This window comes from Acomys russatus, chromosome 12 (assembly GCF_903995435.1).
Source record: "Acomys russatus chromosome 12, mAcoRus1.1, whole genome shotgun sequence".
In the NCBI taxonomy this organism is placed as follows: Eukaryota; Metazoa; Chordata; class Mammalia; order Rodentia; family Muridae; genus Acomys; species Acomys russatus.
Genome location: NC_067148.1, coordinates 19,555,640 through 19,578,184, shown reverse-complemented (window position 1 = coordinate 19,578,184; position 22,545 = coordinate 19,555,640). Strand labels below are relative to the sequence as shown.

Sequence of the window (22,545 nt, the reverse complement as noted above, 5' to 3'; positions counted from 1 at the left end):
CTTAGTAAAAGTTTGAAGTTATAAGTTAGTACAGTTGAATGCTTTCATCTTACACAGACATCATTCCTGCTTGCTTATTCTATTCTTGTGTTTTTTTCCAATAGACTGGTGCACCAACAGGACAATTTCCAACAGGAAGCTCATCAACCAATCCTTTCTTATAGCCTTATAGACACTGTACTGGAACGAACTTCTATGTGATCATATTACATCTCTTCGCCTCTTGCACTGTTGTCTTGTTTCACTGATCTTAGCTTTAAACATGAGAGAAGTCTTTACAAAGCCTGCAATGTGTATTAAACACCAGGTAATGCGTGCAGAACAGAGGGCTCAGCAACAACTTTCACTTGTGAATTGGCAGGAAAGGTAGCGGCATCATGTACGTTACAAATTGGGTAATGTTAAGTTATTGCAGATCCCACATTCATTATGCTGCAGTACTGTACATATTGTTCTTAGAAATTAGCTATTTGTGCATATCAGTATTTGTAACTTTAACACATTGTTATGTGAGAAATGTTACTGGGGAAACCGATCAGCCACTTTTAAGGTGCTGTCATATATCTTGGAATGAATGATTAAAATCATTTGAAGCATTGCTTCTGGAAAGTTCAAACTCAAAATCAGGAGGTTTTATTCATTCTTGAATTTTTCCTTCTAAAGAGCTCTTCTATTTATACATGGCTAAATTCTTTAAAGATGTGGAGGACACCTGTCTGCGGAATAAAGCTGATCATGTTTTGCTACAGTTTGCAGGTGAACAAAATAAATATTAGAAAATATGCTATTGTTTTTTTGTGTTCTTGCTGCAATGCCTTTACCAAAGTGGCCTTAAATAATGAGTAGTGAGTTGAGAACATCTTGAATTCTTAAAGACTTCTAGTGACTAACTTTTTTAAAAAGGCCATGTAGAAAATTTATTAAAACTACTAGGACTGCTATATTCAGGAATGTGACAGTGGAAAAGCATTTAAATGTAGCTTGTCAGAGTCACCATGCTACTTCCCATTTCTCTGCAACTTCTTAATTCTGTGAGATTTGTAAATATGGAGAACTTGCATGTATGTGTATTTACAAATATTTTTTAAAGATCTTGAATTCTGAAGACTGCAAAAGGCCTATTTTAACTATTTTTTTCCTCCATTTTAATTGTCTTTGAATGTATTGGAAGCAGACATGCATTGACTGTGACATGATTGCACCTGAGTTCCCCCCAACCCCCACCCCTCCATTTTCTGGACAGACTGATATTATCTATAGAACATTTGTTTGTATTTGTTTTGGTGATAAAGAAACAGGAACCCATGTTACCTTACAGTGATGAAATACTTTGTGTAAAAAGGTAGCAATACTAAGTTTAGTTTTATCTTTTTGTTAATATTCAAATGAACTTGTTTAATATTTATATGTAGTAATGCCTCATTCATCCCAAGATAATCTGGCACTCTCATCAAAACCAAACACAACTAAGAGAACTAAAATGATTAAAAAAAAAATGCTTTGAACAATATCCCTAAGTCATGAATTCTGTATGTAGAACATGATGTGTTTCTTTGAATGTGAGAGTCTAATAATTTGATAATTTGATTTATTGGCCCATAGCATATCAGTGTTGATGGAAGGAGGAAGTCCAGAACCATGATGGAGAGTGTGCACTGCTAGAGGCTGTAGGGACAGCCCCGTCTAGAGGGTGGCCATGTTAGTACTTGTGGTAGTGACTGTACCGTCAGAAAAGCTAAAATTGCATACATAGAGTGCAATGCCTGTATGAAAGAAACTTTAAAAAAAATTTTTTTTAAGATTTGGTTTTAGGCAATGTAAGGTAAGCATCACTTTCCTCACACTTATTTATATTGGATGCATTTTTGCAGTGGTGGCTATTACATCATGCTTTAAAGTCTGGGTGTTTACTTGAAGCTCTGCAGTTGGGTGCCCTCCTCAGCGGAAGGTGTGGTTTATATGTTCTTGACAAGTGATGTGCCTGAGACGCGGCCCTTTCTGAACAACCTGCTACTTAGAATCCAGTACTGTTGCTCAGGCTCAGCTACACTTTAAATATGGTCTTGAACTCTTTGTACATTTGGGGGTCCTCATCTGTTTTCATAGAGGGAAAGCTTAAATGTGTTTAAACTTCTGTTTGAGATTGTATTAGATCCAGGTCAATTCATATGTACAAGTTATACTGTTTAGTTGTAGGCTATCACCCAAATAACCCACCAGACTTTCCATCTATTAAGTAAATTAAGCAGTTGTTATCAAAACAGCTTTAAAGACTATTTTTTCTAGATCTTGAGATCTGTAATTAAGTGGGGAGCTTGGTTTTGGCTTTCAGTGAGTGCCTGTAATCGAAATACAAAGTGCTTAGCTTCAGAACAGTTGCAGTGTTCAAGTGGATTTTCTGGTGACCTTTGTTTTTTTACAAATCCCCCCAAATTTGGGTTTACTTCTAGTTTTAGGCATTGCGATGAGTATTTGAAGGACAGTACTCATAGTGATGGCTGAGGGTCTTCACACTGTTGGCTTATTGCTTGTAACATATTTCCTATTCTGTCTTTGATTAGAAATGAATTTCTCTTATAGGGTGGCAAAAACTGTGTTGATAAGTCTAAAAGCATCTTATTCTTGTTTTTATGGCACAAGGAATGTTTTACTTTAGATTTTGAAAATGGAGGTTACATTGTCATTTATTTCCTAAAGTCATTTGTTCTGTAAATTAAACACCCCTTCTCTGAGAGGGACTGGGTACTGTCCGTATCAGTCACAAAGTTGAGAGTAACTGGCTGCTCACCATCATGGTGCCAACATTTATGAAACATGTTGTTTTATGTTTGTAGTTTTCATAACTATTGAAGGGCCTTCAAAGAGCTGTTGTTTATGAAACTTGGTTCTTACATAAGTTAGTATATTACAAAAAACATATCTTTTAAATATGGCTGTAGCAGTCCTGTTACTTGTTAACATATATATTTTATGTAAAATAACTTTTCCAAAATAAAAACAAACACCAGTAATGTTTTGTCCACCTTTTCAATATCAGGCTTAATAGAGACTGAGGTCTTCAGACTGTATGTCACACAGCAGGAAGGCCCTGGAGACTTCCCTGTGCTCTTGGGAAGTCAGATGGGGAGAAAGGCACACACCACTTAGAACTAGTAGAAAAGCAGTTTTGACCTGGTGCAGCTCTTCAAGATATTCATATGACATTTTGAGAATACAGCACTTTAAATTTTTGTGTTTCTGTTCTATTTACTTTTGGGGAAACCTTGCTCCTTGTGAATTTAACAGGGTTGTTTTGTGAAATTCCAGTTGAAATCATTGTTTACTATTTTAAAGTACTAATGGTGATATAGTGGGTGTGATTTTTTTTTTTTTTTAACACCCTTTCAGTATATCAGGCATTCACTAAGCGGTTTTCTTCTGTCAGCTCATGTAATGGAGTCACAAGGCATAGAACAGGTAAGCCAGTAACAGCTTTCTTCTTGGAAGAAAGTACTGTTGAGTTGGATTAAATTGTGCTTTTCCTATTTAGGTATGACTAGATTCTGTTAGTCTCTTTATTTTGAAATTTCACGTTACTTCATATATTTCTCAAAAATATTTAAGTCATTTAACATGAATTATTTATACTTTGGTGAAATAAGTACTGTTTCCTCTGTAGAGTCTGCTTTGTTTTCTTTTAACTGACAAAGGTGTGTACCACCACACCCACTCATCTACCTGAGAGTCTTATTACTATAGAGCAATGGGGTAAGTGATGGAACAGCTTTGCACCACAAACTGACAGTGGCTCTTTGTATGGGACACTGCATATGTACTTAAATCGTCTATTCTCCCTATGGTTTTAAAGTTTGCTTTTTAAAGGAAATTTTTTAAAATTTGTATGAATTGGTTTGTTGTATTGAATTTACCCTCATTCATTTGAATTTTTTATATTTTAAAGCAGGATCATTAATTTGCTTTTTGTTTGGTTGTATTTGAACAAATGAAGATGTAGCGAGTGTAACCAGGACTATGCTGGTTTGTATTTCACAGTCATCTCTGAAGAAAAGAACCTGCATTGTAACAGCAGGCTCATTTGACAGTAGTCTGTGAAATATCATGAAATGCAGTTTGAAAGAAGCATGAGAGGCTCTCCTGAGCCCCCGTTAGACAGCTCCAGCACAACAAGGATGTGCAGTCTCAGAACTTATGACTAGGTTTATCAGCCCTTGATGATCATACCCAGGCTTTGAGAAGCTTTGTTTTATATCTTACATAATTCATTCTATATTCTATAAGCATCTGGATGCTAGTTTACTTGTGAAAGTATACTATAATTTGGAAATGTTTAAGTGCTGTGAAAGATTGGAGAAGATAATAGTTGTTCCTGGTGTGTAGCCCTGTACAGGCACTGTGCTGTGCCAGTTTAGTACTTCTTAAGACTTGGGTTTGCATCCCACAGGAGAGCATGGACTTGCAAAGTGCTCCTGGACTGTGATGTTCCACTGCTCTGTCAAGTCTTTCAATGGGCAGATCCTAGATTGGTAGGAAAGGTAGGCCAGGCTTTTCTCTGACACCTTTTCTTCCATCTTAGGACTCTGTGTTGATCTTTACAATGTCGACTTCTGCCAAGAAGGACCATCTAATATTCTAGCCATTCCACATGTTTTCTGCTATCATTAGGATCCATTGTTTTAAAATCTGTACTTGTCCAGCACCTAGATCTATGGGGGTTAATAAAAAGAATGTTTTGATTCAGAATTTTGTAAGAAGGAACAAAGTCCTAGACGGAACACTTCAGTTGCTGATGAATAAGTCCATTGGATTAATTTTTAAAATTGATTTGTTCTTCAGAATCTGCATCACATGTTATCTAAGTCACAGTCTAAACAAATACTCAAGGAGCCTTGTGATTCTGACACTTGAGTCAGTGGCTTGAGGCCACAAAAGTTGTAAACTAATGTTACATAGTGTTCCTAGAATGTGCTGAGTAGAGCCAGTTTTTTAAAGACGTAGAAGTTTTATGTGTTCTAAATAACATCTGCTTAGGATTTTTACAGTTGTACAATGTACACAGGGTATAAGGCACACACAGAATGTTTTCCTCGTGACTTGATTTTTCACACTCTGTTCCTTGTATTTTTTGTCATTTTCAGAAATGCTATCTTTTATTATGTCTTGTCTAGTTATCTATGCATGCCTTTCATAGTTCCGCTTTTAAAACTTCAGAGTTCTGCAACTTACTCCTTTTTTCACTTGAACACCTTTGCATTTTGCCACATGCAGCCCCATCCCTTTATGTGAATGGCATCAAGATCAAGCAGTGGAAGTCCCTTTGCAGGAACATTTGTATATGTATATTCATGTTATACACATGTATATACACACATATACATATATGTGTATATATGTGCTTATATATGCTTATATGAAAATTCTTGATTTTTTTTTTTTTTTTTTTTTTTTTTGGCCTGCTAGGAAACTTTCAATAAACAGATAATTCTATTTTAAGGCTCACCAGCTATTTAAGTATGCTTTTGTATTTCCATCTGAGAAAATTTTCAGGTCTCTCAAGTAAACTATCTTCAAATACTTGGAAAATCCCAGCATTTAAATTAAACCATGAAGCCATTCAGTGCATTTGCCGAGAGACTATGGAAGTTCATGTCTTACGTCACATCTTACTCGTTCTGTCAGCCCTCCCTGTGACTCCTTCAGGTTCTTGAAGACTGGAGTGGCTTGAAGAGTTTCTTTTACAGTTTGTCAGTGTTGTGCATCTCCTCAGTCACGTACCTTGGAATGAGTCTTACATTTATGAAAAGAAAATACAAGTCTATTTTTTCACAATTATTGTTTACTCGTCTTCAAAATTAGCTTTTGCTCTGGAAAATATTTGGGGAACAACTGTAAACGTTTTTATTTTGATTTAAGAATTAATATGCATTTAATATTAGTTATGCATAGGACTTGCTCTGTAGGCAAGCTTCTTTTAATGAGGACACTTTTCTAATAACTGGTCAAAGGTGTCTCTGCATTTGGGGGTGGACATGCAGAATGAGGGAAATTTAAAGGACAGCAGTAAGGTGCTGGAGGATGGTAACATGCTAAGGGGAAGTGTACTGATTTTGATGATTGTTTCTTCCCTTTCCTTTTTTGGACAAGCTGAGGCGTGAACCCTTGGTCTTGCACATGCTAGGCAATGCTCTACAACTGAGTCTAGCTAACTTCTTGTTCATTGTGAAATATTGTTGAAAGAATTTTTTTAAAAATAAAGACATGATTTTGTGTACCATTTGGGATGGCCTCTTCAATTGTGTCATAATATTCAGGATATCTGGAAGATTGAAAGAAGCAGCTCGGTTGTTTCTGTCCCCGCACAGATTCCTATACCATATGCAGTAGAGAATAAGTAAACTATAGATGCTAAGTTTCATCGCGTCTCTCTGCTATCAGAGAAGGACAGCTCACTGAACCAGTATGAGGCATTCCTGTGTCTGCCTTCTATAGAAATGGCTTTTCTTTGCTTAGTCTCACCATATGTCTGGATGTGGAATGCTTGTTAATGGGATCTGATATCTTCATTGTGTCTGTATTGCTTTAAAAAACAACAAAACCAAAAAACCTAGTTTTTATCCTGTTCTCTTTTGTAGTAGCCTTAAGGTCAGTGGAAGTATGGCTACAGGTGTGGTGGTGCACACCTGTAGCCCTAGCACTGTGAAGGCTGGTTGCATAGTAAGATGCGTTGCTTCCCTCGCCCAAACAAACCCAGGATTTAAAGGTCTAAGTAAGATTTCTTGGGATTTTTGCAGGATTTTCATCATTAAAAATATTTGTGGTTATCGCTGTCTGTGTACAAAAATTTCCATAAAGTTCTTGCAGGAAAAGTACATGGTATTTAAAAACCACTTGTAAGGACACATGACATTAGGTATGATTTTTAGCTATCATTTCTTGACAATTTTATACCTGTATATATTTCATTTTTGACATTCCTACCCCTCAGTTGTTGTTGGTTTTTTTAAATGCTGTTTAAAATATACATAATGAAATGTAGTTTTTGGTTACACTGCTTGGACTTGAACCCAGGGTTTTAGACCTGCTCAGCAAGTCCTTCATCACTGAGTTGCCTTCCAGTTTTTGTTTGTATTTTTTAAAATAGTCTTTTTAATAGGAAAAATATTAGAAAGGCTTTGATGAGCCCACTAGAAAGTACAGGTCTCTGACAGTTTCCAGCCCAGCTCTAGTAATCCTATCCTCTTTGGACGGAGCTGCCCAGATAATCTTAGTTGCTGAAGGCTTTTGAAATCTTACGGCTTACTAATTCTAAGTGTATACACTTGTCAGATTGGTAGGCTGACAATGTTAACTGATATTTATGTTGTCTAATCTGTTATGTTTCATGGATTATATGAGACTAGCCACCTTTTCTTGATTTGCAAATTACCATCCAATGAGATTTCACTCTCTTTTCTAGTGTGGTGCTTTTGTGGTTCATCCCTCATCAGCATGGGGTGTAGCTTAGTGGCGGAGCTTGTGCACATTGTTGGTGCACAGACGTGGAATCTTTTGTGTGTTAACATTTGGCAAAAATGAAATTAGTATTTTGTAAGTAATTTTGCTTTCTATTCTTCATAGACATTTTACGCCTTTGTAAAGGACTGCTGGTCTCTTCTGTAATTTTTAGCTGACTTTATGATAAAGCCCTCTGTCAAGCCAGGGTTTCACAGACATCACCCACTGCTCCTGTGCTCGTTCAATAATTAGGCTTAATAAGTCTTAAGATGCTGGGGAGAAAATCTATGTTGCCTGCATAGTTAGTATCTAATTCTCATGGAAATACAACACAAGGATATGAAGCTGTTAGCAAAAGTCTGTGGCTGGTCTTTGCTACTTTGTGGGTTCTTGTTTTTCCTTCCCTTTATCCCCCTGGTTTTACTCCTAACACTAGATAGGAGAGAAACAAGAAGGGAGACAGACAGACAGACAAGGGGAACAGTGGAGAGGAGTAGAGAGAACCCTGAATCTAATTTCTTTCCTTTTGTTTCTTTGATCACAGCTACTAACAAACTGCAACCAACCTCCCTAAACAACCGACAAACACCTGTTGAGGCTCTAGCATTTCTATTATGCTCTACAGCTGACAAAGCCACGCTTCTGCTAGAGCAAGAAGCACATCATGTGACAGCCCAAAGCGGCCCCACATGCTTACACCTGGGATTAAAATGAAAGCCCATTCTTACAATATTTTTGTGTTTTTTAAAAGAGACCAAAACCTCAGAATTGTCACTGCAGAAGTGCACCCAGCAACACTGCCTGTGATACTTGGCAGTGACATAAGTTATATCCAGCTTCAAAGTTATAACCCACCCTCGTCCCCCCCACTTCTCCCCCGCCAAAGGGCAGCCAGAAGAGGAAAGCCAATGCGAGAAAGATGGGGAGGTTACTGCAGGGGTGAGGTGGGGAGAAAGACAGCATAGATGGGAGGACATATGCCATAGAAGATCAGTTTTCTCATTATGGTGCTTGTGGGCAGTCAGACATGAAAAATGCCAGTGTCCTCATGTGCTCAATGCTGCCATTGGCTTCAGAGATGGCTAATCTTAGGGGCTGAAATAGTAAATCAGTTGAAAAGTTGGATGGTTTGTTGGAATTTGATAGAAGGAAGAGCTAAGTGAAAAATGTCCATTTAGTTGATCTTAAAAAATCCATAAGAAAACTTGTGGATACTATGTATAAGTTTGCATCTTGGCTACAAGGATTTTAGTCTGGGTTCACAGATGGATACTTAGGATATAAGTAGAAAATAATCGCTAGTTTTTTAAAAGCTGGAAATACTTGTGAGATTAGACAACTGAAGTATGTAAGGAATACTAGATATGTTTGCTGTTGTAATTTAAAAATGCACTCAAAGGACTAGAAAGGCGGCCCCGTGGGTAAGAGCGCTGGATGCCCTTGGAGAGGACTGAGGTCCGTTCCTAGTACCCACATAGTGCCTCACAGCCATCTGTAACTAGTTCCGTGGATCCAGGGCCTCTTCTGGCCTCTATGCACCAGGCATGCACATGCAGACAGAACACCTGTACAGGTAAAAAAAAAAAAAAAAAATAACACATGAAAAATCAAGTAGAAAGCTTAGCTTTGATTTCTCCTCATCCTGTAGATCCCTTTAAAAGACCAGTCACACTCATCCCCCCACACACACACCTTGGTCACACACAGGTCAGCAAACCATGCATTGCCAACTGCATAAATCTGACACTGCTCAGTTTTTGTAAACAAAGTCTTATTGTGATACATCCACACCCGTTTTTTATTTTGTTGCTTTGGCCTTAAAGTGGGGTCTGTGTACTTGTGGCAGTGGTCAACAGAACTTAAAACACTTTATAGAAAAACTGCTAACATGTGCTTAGATTAAACAGGAAGATGAACATACTAAACTGTCTACACTTTTATTCTTTATGAATTCACATGTTCTTATTTTACCCACCAAAAGGTAAAAATGATAGTACATAATTGTACAAGGGCTTGGCTTTTTGCAGGGAGGTGGTGGTGGTGATACCTTTTGAGACAGTTTTGCCAAAAGCCCAGGCTGGCCTTGCACTCATGATCCTGAATATCAACCCTAGTTTAGAAAAAAAAAAAAAATTTTTTTTTCCAAGACAGTGTATCACTATGTAGCCTTGGTTGGCCTTGAATGCATGGAGATCCCCCTGCTACTGTATCTGTAGTGCTGGCATTAAAGATGTATACCATCAAACTCGGCTAAAATACCCACTGTGCACTTCTTTTTGTTTTAAGTCAGGATCTGATATATCCCAGCTGGCTTTAAGTTCATATGGTAGCTGAAGATGCCAAGCTACCATGCCTATTTTTGTTAATGTTGTTTGGTTTTAGTGCTAGGGATCAGACAGTGCTTCACTCATCCTAGGGAAGCACTCAGCAAACATCTGCATCCCAGCCCAAAGTACAGGCTACTTTAGTCAATACCTTGATATGCACTTGTGTGCGTAGGTAGCATTGTTTTGGAAGGTCCATTTTTAGCATCCATGTACTGGAATTCACCTTATGGTTCCTATTTGCAGGGCCCAGTTACCTACAAAGGTATTTGCAGTGTTTCATTTTCACCATTAAGATAAGAGTGTTTGTATTCTTTGACACTATTGTAAAATTTTAAAGTGAGTCTAGCCCTTATTTTCTAAGTCCTCATTTGCTTATTTGGGTTTTTTGGTTTGCTTATTCCCTGCCTCATCAAATTCCAAATAGTACATGGAAATCAACACTGGAGAAACAGATTTATTTATGCCAATAAAGTCTGGTCTGGTTTTTGTTTGTTTTGGGTTTTTTGTTTGTTTGTTTGTTTGTTTTTGTCTCTTCTTCCTTACCCGCCTCTCTAGGTCACGCACACAGATTGGTTCCAGACTCATGGGCTCAAGTGATCCCCCCACTCCAGCCTTCTGAGAAGCTGGAACATGGGTGCTTCCACCATGCCCAACACATTGTACATGCTTCTAGGTTAGAATAGCCTAAAGTGTTGGTCCCACAGGCTCTAGCCACCTAGCCTCTTAACCCATGTCTTTTGAGTGCTGGGATTGTATTTATGTTCCACGATACCCAGGTAATGTAGCATAGCATAATAATTTATTTACTGGTTTGCCCACGAGTCTGTAACAGCTATGACAGTAGCTCTTTGATAGGTGACTGAATTAATGTTAAGACATCTTGGCTGTATGTGCTTAGTACTCAGTGCTACTTAAGTCAGTGAGTATGCTTTTGGGTTCACTGATGGAAAAAATAAGAGCTAACATAAAAAGTAATAGTCCTTGAAAGTTACTGCTCCATACTAATACATAATTTATCTTCATCTGCAGATACCTAGAATGTACCATGAACCAGGTACTAATTTGGTGTTAGAACATAACTATAGGTAATATGCAAAGCTGGTCTAGAAATGTAGGGGCAAACATGGACTTACGTTTGAATTACAATAGAGTTGGGGGTACAGACAAATCTTCAGGAACATAGAAGCTGTGGTGAAAGCTGAGGTGCATGGGCATGGGTGGGGGTGGTAAAGCAAAGTAGAGCACTGGCAAACAGCTTCTATAAAAAGAGATACCCAGCTGAGACTTGAAGTCAAGGAAGAATGATGTAGTTCAAAGTCAGGAGCAGCGCAAACATGCAGGTCAGGTAGTGCTTGTAGAAATTTTAATTATAAAGCATGGAGAAAATGAAGGCCAAGCTGAACTGGTAGAAAGCAGGCTTCCTAGGCAGTGTTAAGAGTTCTGACCTAAAAGAGTTGAATATAGCCCTGTTTACAATCTTACGATATGACTGGCTGCAGACTAAGGAGGATTTGAAAAGGAACAAAATAAGGCAAGAAGTTAGAAGACTGTTAACTTGTGAAACAGCCTGGTTAAGAGCAGCCATCCTTCTCAGTTGGCCTGCTAGGAAAGTTGGATGAAGAGTGGTAGAATCTTTGAGGGAAGCAGTTGGCTGATGGGAAGATGTTGAGCTCAGGTTTAGACACATCCAGGACAGTCACATGTAGATATCATGGTACATTCTAGATTATTAAGAAATGAGACTCACATGAGAGGTCTGAGATCGAGAAACGCATTTGAGTGTGCACATCATTAGTATGTAGAAGCTAGTTAGGTTTGGTGGCTCATGCCTGTAGTCACATTTGGGAGGCCAAGATAGGTAGATTGCCATGAATTGGATGTCAGACTGGGATACAGAATGACTGAGCCATATTTCAGAAATGAGAGGGAGAAACTACCAAAGGCATATAGTTGAGCTGGAAAATAGTTCAGAGCTAAACAGAATTCTCAACAGAGGAATCTTGAGTGGCTGGAGAAGCACTTAAATGCTCAGTGTCCTTAGTCATCAGGGAAATGCAAATCGAAACAACTTTGAGATTCCATCTAATACCAATCAGAAATGGCTAAGATCAAAAACTCAAGTGACAGCACATGCTGGCAAGGATGTGGTGGGAGTGCAAACTTACACAACCACTTTAGAAATCAATCTGGCTTTTTCTCAAAAAAAAAAAAAAAAAAAAGGGAATATCTCTATTTCAAGACCCTGTTATACCACTCCTGGGCATATACCCAAAAGATGTTCTACCATACAAGGACACTTGGTCAACTATGTTCATAGCAGCTTTATTCAGAATAGCCAGAATCTGGAAACAACCTAGTTGGCCTCCAACTGAAGAATGGATGTAGGAACCAGGCCCGACTGAGCTGCCTGCCTGTCTTGCTGTTTCATGTCCTGTTTCTAGCAGCTTCCACGTCTGTGTTTATCTTGGTTAGCTAGTCGTGTTTACTGCCCTGAGAACGCGCCCCTCCCTTCCTCGAGACTTTTCCTCCTGTGTGCGATCACCTCTTGAGGGATTTCACCTGGGAGGAGGATTCCTGTTTTGCTGCCTATAAGAAGGCTCTTTCGAACTCTGGGACGAGAAGAATCAACCGCTGCTGTGGCTGCTGCTCTCTTAGCACGAAGGACCCTCTGTGTTACTGTGTGTGTGCGCGCATGCATGCGCGTGCATGAGTTAAATCCGCAGCCCCTCGCCCTTGACTCGGCACTGCGGTGGCGCGGGCGCCACAAATGGAGGTACCACTGAGATCAGGGAAAGAAGTGAGGAAGCTGACGGATCGCCTGGGGAAGCTGGCCAGCGCCTCAGGGAGGTAGGAAATGGGCCTATTGGAAATAGGTGCCACAGGTTTGTCCACGGTTTTGGTGGACTAGTGATTAAGGCGCCAGGAAAATAGGTGCCGCAGGTTCGTCCACAGTTCTGGTGGGCTGGTGATTAAGGCGCCGGGAAAATAGGTGCCATAGGTTCGTCCACGGTTCTGGTGGACTAGTGATTAAGGCGCCAGTATGAGAGTGTTAAAGATTTTATAAAAACAATAGAATTGAGTAGTCCTTCGTTTTATGGTATCAGGAAAGCTAAATATCCAAGATTGGGATCAGGTGAAGTCTGATCTCCAGAGGACTTCTCTGGGTCCAACAGTGTTCCTATCGCTACCTTTTCGTTATGGCGTCTTGTTAGAGATGCGCTTAGGAGCGAGGATGAGAAAATAAGAGCAGCTAGGAAGTTTGGAACTTGCCCTAAATGAAGTGTAGGAGGAGCAATCTGTAAAATCTTTGGCCCCGTCTGAGATTGCCTCTGATATATCTTCTTCTGATTCTGAGGAGGAAGAGGCAACTTTAACCTCTGAGATATGGGCCCTAAAGAAGTTGAAGGAGTGTAAGTTAAAGGAAAAGAAACCAGAGGAGAGCGGCCCCCGGCGTATAACCCAGATTATCAAAGTCAATTATCTTTGGCAAAGCCTTCTGCTCCCTCTCGGGGAGTAGTCTTTCCAGTAGTTGAAGTGCCTCACCCAACTAACCCAGGGCAAACACAGAGACAGCATGAAGCCCTCCAGTTTAAAGACATAGAACAGCTTAAGGAGGTAGTTATGGCCTATGGTCCACAGGCCCCTTTTATGATTGCCATTTTTGAATCCTTCACAGGACAATTCTTAACACCTAGTGATTGGCAACAAATGTGGAGAGCAGTCCTCAGTGGGGGTGATTATTTGCTTTGGTGCAGTGATTATCAAGAACAGTGTATTCAGACCGCTGCACGTAATGCAGCAGCTGGGGTTCCACAGAGAAACGTGGATGTGCTAGCAGGCATGGGTTTGTATAATGAACTTGGTGACCAGATACAATATGACCCAGCTGTGTATGCGCAGATTGCAACTTGTGCCATGACGGCTTGGAAGTCCTTGCCTAATAAGGGGGCAGGAGAACAGCTGTCTAAAGTGGTCCAGGGACCCTCGGAGCCCTTCCAGGAATTTGTTGATCGCCTTATGCAATTGGCAGGAAGGATTTTTGGAGATGTGGAAGGAGCCATGCCTATTATTAAACAATTGGCCTTTGAAAATGCTAATAAGTATTGTCAGGAAGCCCTTCGGCCTTATAAATATAAAAGTGTGAATGACTATCTGAAAATTTGCCGAAGTATAGATACTACTCACATAATGGGACAAGTATTAGCTTCTGCTGTTCAGGGACGGTCACTTTCTGGGGGAGTCTGGCCAAAAACATGTTTCAGATGTGGCCAGATAGGACACCTTAAGAGAGAATGTACTCGAAGGGAGACTGGACAAGCTCGAGGTAGAGTTGATCATACTAAGCCAGGTTTGTGTGCTTGTTGCCAACAAGGGTATCAGTAGGGGAATGAGTTCCGCTCTGAGACAAATAGGCAAGGGGAGGCCATTGCAGGGAAACGGGCCCTGGGGTCAGCTCCGGGCCCTGTCAAGACAGGTGTGCGGAGCATTGCAAACGCTTGCCCTTCAAATGATTGAACCTGTGCATTCTATCCCCCAAAGAAACCCATTTTTATCCGAGATCTCACCCGGGGGACAGCAGGATTGGATCTCTGTACCTCCGCCAGAGTCATATTAACACCTCAGATGGCCCCCCAGGCCATTGGGACAGGAATTTTTGGTCCATTGCCTGATGGCTCATTGGGACTGTTGCTGGGTCAAAGTAGTGCCCTTATGAGAGGTCTTAAAGTTATTCCTGGAGTCATTGATGCTGATACAAGGGGAGAAATAAAAATTATGGTGGAAAAATACCCAATTGCAAGGAGTGGGAACAGCCAACACTCCTTTTCACAGTACTAAAATGTTGACTTGGAAGGATGAGGAGGGACATCAGGGAATATTTCAGCCATATGTCCTCCCTCATATTCCTATTAATTTATGGGGAAGGGATATACTGGAAGGAATGGAGGCTGCATTGATCACACAGCCAGTACAAAGAATGTTAAATCAACAAGGATTTTGTCCAGGACAAGGTTTAGGCAAAAACCTACAGGGCAATAGCCATCCTGTCTCAGACCAAGAGATAACTCTCCGCCACCCTTCTGATAAACAGGGCTGGGGTATTTTCCATAGGGGCCATTGTTGAACAGCCCCCAATTCCCGCTATTCCTATTAACTGGAAAAATGATACCCGGATTTGGGTTGAACAATGGCCCCTGTCTAAAGAGAAGTTGGGGGCTGCCAATATGCTTGTACAAGAGCAGCTCGCTCCAGGCCATATTATACCTTCTACATCCCCTCGGGACACACCTATTTCTGTTATCAAAAAGAAATCAGGAAAATGGAGATTGTTACAGGATCTTAGAGCTGTCAATGCTACGATGGTTAGTTATGGGGGCCACTCAACCCGGCCTCCCTGTTCCAGTAGCCATTCCTAAGCATTGGCATACGATTGTAATTGACTTGAAAGGTTGTTTCTTTACTATTCCCCTACATCCCAATGGTTCACCACGGTTTGCCTTTAGTGTTCCCTCTGTTAATTTGCAAGAACCTTATAAAAGATATCAGTGGGTAGTATTGCCTCAGGGTATGGCTAATAGTCCCACCATTTGTCAGAATTATGTGGCATCTGCCATAGAGCCTGTCAGGATGCATTTCCCTGCTGTATATATTATTCATTATATGGATGATATTTTACTGGCTGCACAGACAGGAGGAGGTATTATCTGCTTTAGCTGACTTAGAGGAGATGCTGAAACAGGCTAATTTACAGATCTCACCTGAGAAAATTCAAAAGCAATTTCCTTATCAATATTTATGTCCTCAGTTGTTGCAGAGTGGTGTTAAACCTCAAAAGATTACTTTAAGATTGGATTCCCTTTCCACTCTCAATGCTTTTCAGAAGCTTCTGGGAGATATTAATTGGATTCATCCCAGTTTCAGAATTACTTCTGGACAGTTAAAACCTTTGTTTGATATTTTGCAAGGAGATCCTGATCCTACTTCTGCCCGACATTTAACACCGGAGGGTCGTACTTGCATAGAACTTCTGCAAAAGGCCGTATCTTAGGTCCATGTTAATTATATAGATTATAACCAACCCTTATTGCTGTTGATAGTCTGCACAGCCCAGGCTCCTACTGGAGTTTTTTGGCAGACCGGGCCTATCTTGTGGGTGCACTCGCAGGCTTCACCTGCTAGAGTAGTAATTTCTTATTCTCAAGCTGTAATAACACTATTATTTAAGGCCCAGAAATCCAGCCTGCATATTGTTGGAAAAGAGCCTGATATAGTAATCTCTCCTTTTTCTTCGGCCCAAGTAACATGGCTTCAAAATAATAACGATGATTGGGCAATTTTTATGTCTTCTACTCAGCAAATTTGACAATCATTATCCTCCAAATAAGTTAGTTGAATTTTTTAAAATGCACCTTGTTGTTTTTCCTAAAATTATACAGAAGCAGCCTATTCCTCATGCTAGGGTGGCCTTTACTGATGGAACTTCTAAAGGTATTGCAGCAGTCTTTTCCCAGGAGGTAATCAAATGAATTACGGTCGCCACCCTTTCTGCTCAGATGGCAGCATTGCAGGCTGTTCTTTCGCCTCCACAGTTATTTCCTAATACTCTATAAACATCTGTTCTGATAGTAAATATGTAACTCAAATTCTCCCTCCCCTGGAAACATCTGCCTACGTAGCTCCTATTTCTTCGGTACATGGCTTTCTCTTACAGAGAGTTAAATCCGCAGGCCCTCCACTCGGTACTGCGGTGGTGCGGGCTCCACAAATGGATAAAGAAACTGTGGTACATTTGCACAATGAAATACTACTCTACTATTAAAAACAAGGAAGGCATGAAATGTGCAGGCAATTGGATAGAATAGATCATCCTGAGAGAGGTAACCCAGTCCCAGAAAGATCCACATGATATGTACTTATAAGTGGATTTCAGCCCTATAGTACAAGATAAACACACTACAATGCACAGACCCAAAGAAGATAAGTCACAAGGAGGACTCAAGGGAGGATGCTTAAATCTCACTCACCAGGGGAAAATAGACAGTGGAAGTGGTTGAAGAGAGGAAACAAGGTAGAAAAAGGAGCACAGAGAGAAATGAGGGTGGAGAAAAGTAGAACTTTAGATGTGATAAGTCCATTACATTGGGAATGACAAAGGATCTGTGGTCTTGAAGATACTCCAAATGTAAGTTATGCATAGATGACAAACAGAAGCTGAGTTACTTGCTATGAAACTTGAAAAGATCTCATTTATGAGTAATTGACTTCCAAGGGAGACAAAATTTTGAATGGGTAAACTTTTGTTGAAAGCCCTAGATAGATGCCCCAAGAATCTTGGATAACCCCCCCCCCCAATAAAGGTAAATTAAAAACTCAATGAAATTGAACACTGTAAAAGCAGTAGTTGCTGGGAGATAGAGGAGATGAGTGTGCTTTGATACCTTTTTTCAGTGCTGTGACAATACCTGACAGGAAGCTGGCAATGAAGGAACAAGTGTTGGGTCACAGTTAAGGGCACAGCTCTTGAAGATAGAGAGGAATGGAATTGGGAACAGGCCTGTCTAGCTGCAGGAGGCTGTTTGCTCACATGTCAGAGAACTAGAAAGTGGAAGAAAGGGATGCGGATGTCCAGTGCTCTTTATCCTGCCCAGCCAATGGCATGGTGCAGCTCCCACCCAGGGCAGGTCTTGCCAGTGCCCAAGAATGAACAGGATGGATACTGGGGTTTTAAATTACACTTATTTGGCTATGTGTGTTACCAGAGGCATGTAGAGGTCAGAGGGCATTTGGGAGTCTGTTCTATCATGAGTTTTAGGAATTAACAGCAAGCATCTTTACCCACTGAGTCATTCCACTGGCCCATTACAGGACCTTCAGAGAGAAAGGAAGTTAATTCATGAGGTTTGTGAAATTGCACATTTCAAACTCACCAGCCCTGTCACATAGAAGGATGAAACTGGTATGAATTAAGAGCTTAGCTAATAAGGAAATTGTCGTAAGCTCATTGACTGTAACAAATAGCCCTCACATGGAGACTGTAAGGAGTGAAGGAGGTTCTGAGTAGGAGCAGAGATAGATGGGAAATGTGTGTGCCTTCTGCTCATTTTGTTAATGTTAACCTAAATCTCCCTGTAATGTGTGTAATGTTAAGGCTCCTGGGGAAAGAGACGGTGCTGATGTAAAACCTCATCTCTGACTTCAGAAGCATTGTGTCTGGGGACCAGATCTTGTAAATGGTGGAGGGAAAAGCTTTCCATTTGGGAACAGGTAGGAAGACAGATACACTCAGATAAGTGAAGGCAAACACTGCGTTGTCTCCAAACATTCACTACTACAAAGACTGAAGGCTGACATGAAACAGATCTCTGGGAAGGAATTTATAGAGCCCATAAAAGTAAACTTGAGAAAGTGAACTTTCTAGGCCTCAACAGAATAGGCGTATGAAAGTGAGTAGGTCAGTGGTGGGACGTTTGAGAATCCCATTGAGTAACAGTGGCTGGAAAGGTGTTAGGAAGATTAACTTGATATCACTGCCCCCATAAAGTAAATGTGACTAGGGAAACGTAACAAGTGCCCATTGCATCAAATAAGGGATTTTTTAGTCATATTAGCAAAAGCAGATTCTGTAACGGAAGCAGAAGCCACCCACCATATGGTGGAGCTGCAGAGACAAGACTAGTTAGTTCAGCTTGAAAAGAGAAGTGAAGGAAAAATCTAAGAATGGGAGTGGGTGACATTTGCTTTTAGCTTTAGATACGGCTTAATTATGAAGTTGTGGGACCCTAATATAGCACATATGCACGGTATTTAGTCATCTTGAATAATAAGTTTAATTGTACTTGACTTAAATTGTGCCTCAAAATTTATGAAAATTTAATAATTTATCTGTGGCTGTTCGACATTAGTTGTCAGTGGAAAGAATCATGTCACTAGCTTACAAAGAGTTTAACATAAACTTTCCGGGTTATTGAAAAATACTCTCCTATTGTAAAATGTAAATTCACTTTTGTTGTTGCTACGTATTCAAAAGTTGGTAGATCTCTTAGCACTGCTTATGTTTTTTCTTTGTATAAAAGCCAAACTTCTTAGTACCAATTTAAAATGATACAAAATATAAGAAAATTATGCTTATATTTTAATTTAGTATATGTGTCAAAGATTGGGGGTGGGTAGGCTAACAATGCATGAAGTATTCTTTCTTAAATTTTATATGGAACAACTCTGAGGTTTTGTTTGTGTGTTTGTTTCTTTTTCTTTTTCTTTCTTTTTTTTTTTTTTTTTTTAGTGGCGTTGCTACGTAGCACAGGCTAGCATAGAATTTAAGTTGCTTAGTCTGGCCTTAATTTGCTATTCTCCTTCAATTGAAGTGACAGGTGTGCAGCATCATGCCTAGCTGGAACCACTCTAAAACCTCAACAGTAAAAGGAGTAATGCCTTAGCATAAACAAACAAACAAACAGACAAAATAAACTAATATTCTCCTGTGCTGAAGCATGCAGACTTCATCTGAATCTCTGGCATACGGTCAGTGCATACAACTGGTAGGCACTCTTTAATACATATTTTTAAGCAATTGAACAAGAGAAAGGCTAAGAAGCTAATTGCAAATAATCTAAATAATTTTTTTGTCTCATGTCCCGGGATAAGAGATTGGGGAAACTGGGTCCCTGTGATTCAGTTTCCAGTTGTGATGTGCTGCTGTCCTTGCAAGTGATCCTGTTTGCCCCCACCAAGACTTCTTCAGTCAGTCACTTGCCTATCATGACCCATGTCCATACATAATGAGATGGGCAGCTCAGCCAACAGCGACTGCGTTCCCTCACTTTGGTGGTGATCTGTTTGGGAAGTCATACAGGAAGCATCCTATATGACACCATCGATCAAATAAGCCACATGAGATGTTGTGTTGTCATGATGCTACAGGCTAACTACTTTTTCTGTCTCAGGAATGAGCAGGAGAAGGGAGCAATGATACAAATGGCAGCAAGGACAAATGGGGCAGGAAACTGTGCAAAACCCACTTGAAAAAACATTCTATTCCAACTTAGAAAGAACCCACCCAGTACCTGATATTCTTTGCTACATTTTTGGTTGAGTGATCTCACCTGCCAAGGCTCTAGTTATCGTCAGTGTATTTCCTGACGATCTTTCTCCTTGACCAGAAAGAATGAACAATTTTGGTAGCCTCTGCTAAAATACATGATGACGTCTAGACATCTCCCTTTGCATTGACCTTATTCAGACAGGACACACAGTTTCCGTGGCTTTGCTGGTATTTGTGGTGCAGTTACAATACTGGCTCTGGAACTCTTTAAAGGTGGTGTATTCGAATTCCAGCTGTGCACCTCAGGGAGTTCAAGCCTTTGATGCCTTATGTAAGTTCCTAGCTGTACATTTTTCTGTTTGCAAGATGTGGATCATGATATCAATCTTTTATGGCTACCAGAATTAAGTTAGCTGGCTGGCTGGCTGTCCTCTACTAGAGATAACTACAGTATAAGAACTGCTATTTAGACACTTAACTAGTTTAAATGGTTAACATGGCTTTTACTTTCAAGTTTTCCTCAGGAAGAATAGGTTGGAATTAATTAAGAGTAAGGTTTGAGCCTATATACTTTTATTAATTCACTTTTCTAATTCTAGCATCCTCTGCTTGATTCTACATGAAGAAACCAAATTTATCTGAAGGCACACGTTTTCCTCAATAGTGAAAAAACCACTTCTGTTCTTTTTTTTTTTTTTTTTTTTGGCACACAGATAACTCCCTTAATGAGTGTACATCTAGGGGCCACATTTTTTCATTCAAATGAGTACTTCTGTGTATCATTGAAATTACTTAGGAATTTAAAAGCTAACTGGGACCCTTGGAGAAAATCTGATCTTCCGCTTTTCCAAAGAAAGGCTCAGGCTTATGGAGCCCTAAGGACCACTGATGAGCAGACAGCTGCCTCGTGTTCCCACCACACCATATGGAGCTGCCCGCATAAAAGGCTTCCTCCAAGGCAATGGTGAACTCCAGTGTTGAGAAGATGAAAAATGAGATGGGTCACACATCCAGGGTGCTTTATGTCATCCCTTCAGCAATCTGGTTGTCTTTTTCAGTGCACCACCCCTGTGACATAGTTCCTTACTCATTGTAGACTGTTCACCTGATAAACACCCTGTTTACTTACCCCAGGTTCAAAGGCCTTTGAGCTTGCAGTGGTAATTAGAGTCTCCCACACAGTGTTCCCGCCGTCTTATGAACAGTTACCAACTGGTTATTTCTGGGTAAGAGTGTTCATCCCTGTGTCCTCTGGCTCTTGGCGAGAATTGTTTGATGAAGATTGGTTCTACCTGCTGTGTTAGCAGTGTTGCCCAGACTCCTGTTTTATGTTCCCTTCAAGGGCTCTTAGTTTCTGATTCTTTATTCTGTTCTGTGTCTGAATAACCCAAAGAGACAAGACTATGCCATTAACATCCTTCTTGAAAAGATAGAAACTATTTGGTTTCTAACTTTAGGTTTTAGGAAATGGTATGTCTCTTTGTTCTCACCTTGGTCCCTTTGGTAAAACTTTCTATCCCAACATCAAGGGCCTAGTGGTTCAGCTGAACAAAGAAGATGGCCCTTGACTATGGCCCTTGTACTTGAATAGCCTGAATGATGCATGGCCATCCATTGCCTTCACATGCATGCTGGCTGAGAGACAAGTTTCTCTGGAGGCTCAGTCTGGCCTGCAGAAGCTAGGTAAGACAGATGGGAGTGACACAGCATCCGTGTTGATTGCTACTTTCATGGCAAATTTTGTCTTTCCATTTCCCAACTCATTTGTCTGGTTTCTGTCATTGGAGAGGTCGTGTGTGTGTGTGTGTGTGTGTGTGTGTGTGCGCGCGTGTGCGTGTACGTGTGTGTGTGTATGTTGTGTAGCTTAGTTTTCTTTGTCTCTAATTATGCTTTTTAAAAAAAATAGCAAACAATAACAATGGCAACAACAAAAGAAACTCTGATGAACTGGAGGGTCACCTTTGGGTTTAAAAGCAGCAGGGTAGGGCTGGAGAAATGCCTCAGCCCCAAAAGTGCTTGCTGCTCTTACAAGGAACCCAAGGATAACTACCAGCCCCACATTAAGTGGCCCACAGCCACCTGGATCTCCAGTTCCAGGGGCTCTGACACACTTTTCTGGAGTGCCAGCACCTGCATTCATATAGGACATATAAATACATCCAGACACATACATATAAAATAAATGATTTTTAAAAAAACCAACAGTGTGACATCACTGGTGTCAGAAATCAAGAAAGAAACGTTGGTTTCAAGAGGTCTTTGTTTTTCAAATTCCTATCACCTGCTCTGCTGCCCCCTCAGAACCTTGGTGGCCCAGAGGTCATGTGGCTGGCCATCCTTTCCTTTGGAAATAGTTTCATTTTGAATGAAATTTATTCCATTATTTTGTGAGACTCTGTTGTCTCATATAATGTTCCTTTTACGGAGTAAAATTCTAGTATTTCTGGAAGAGACACAGTTGTGTTTTGATTTGCCGTCTTGCTGCTTTTGGGAGTCCCCTGTGTACAATGTCTTCTGTTGAGGCCTAGGGACACAGCTGAGCCACATACTTAATGAGGTCTTCTGTGTCTGACCCACATGCATCCCATAAGGCACTCTGAGTACCCATCGTTACTGTCATCTTAAATGGCTCTAAGTGGATTCTTGATGACAGTGACCAGTTGGTGTCATTCTCTAGAAAGTGGGTGA

At 40.4% G+C, this 22,545-nt stretch overlaps 1 protein-coding gene across 16 annotated transcripts in view; it reads left to right on the top strand.

Moving 5' to 3' along the window:
- Agfg1 (ArfGAP with FG repeats 1) overlaps positions 1–783 on the top strand; it is a 45,275-nt gene extending 44,492 nt beyond the window's left edge. For all 16 annotated transcript variants that reach the window (XM_051153962.1, XM_051153971.1, XM_051153961.1 and 13 more), the window contains one exon: positions 105–783. In XM_051153962.1, the coding sequence (XP_051009919.1) occupies positions 105–164 (60 nt within the window). In that variant the 3' untranslated portion in view covers positions 165–783. The remainder of the gene's footprint in view (positions 1–104) is intronic.
- The last annotated feature ends 21,762 nt before the right edge of the window (positions 784–22,545 follow it).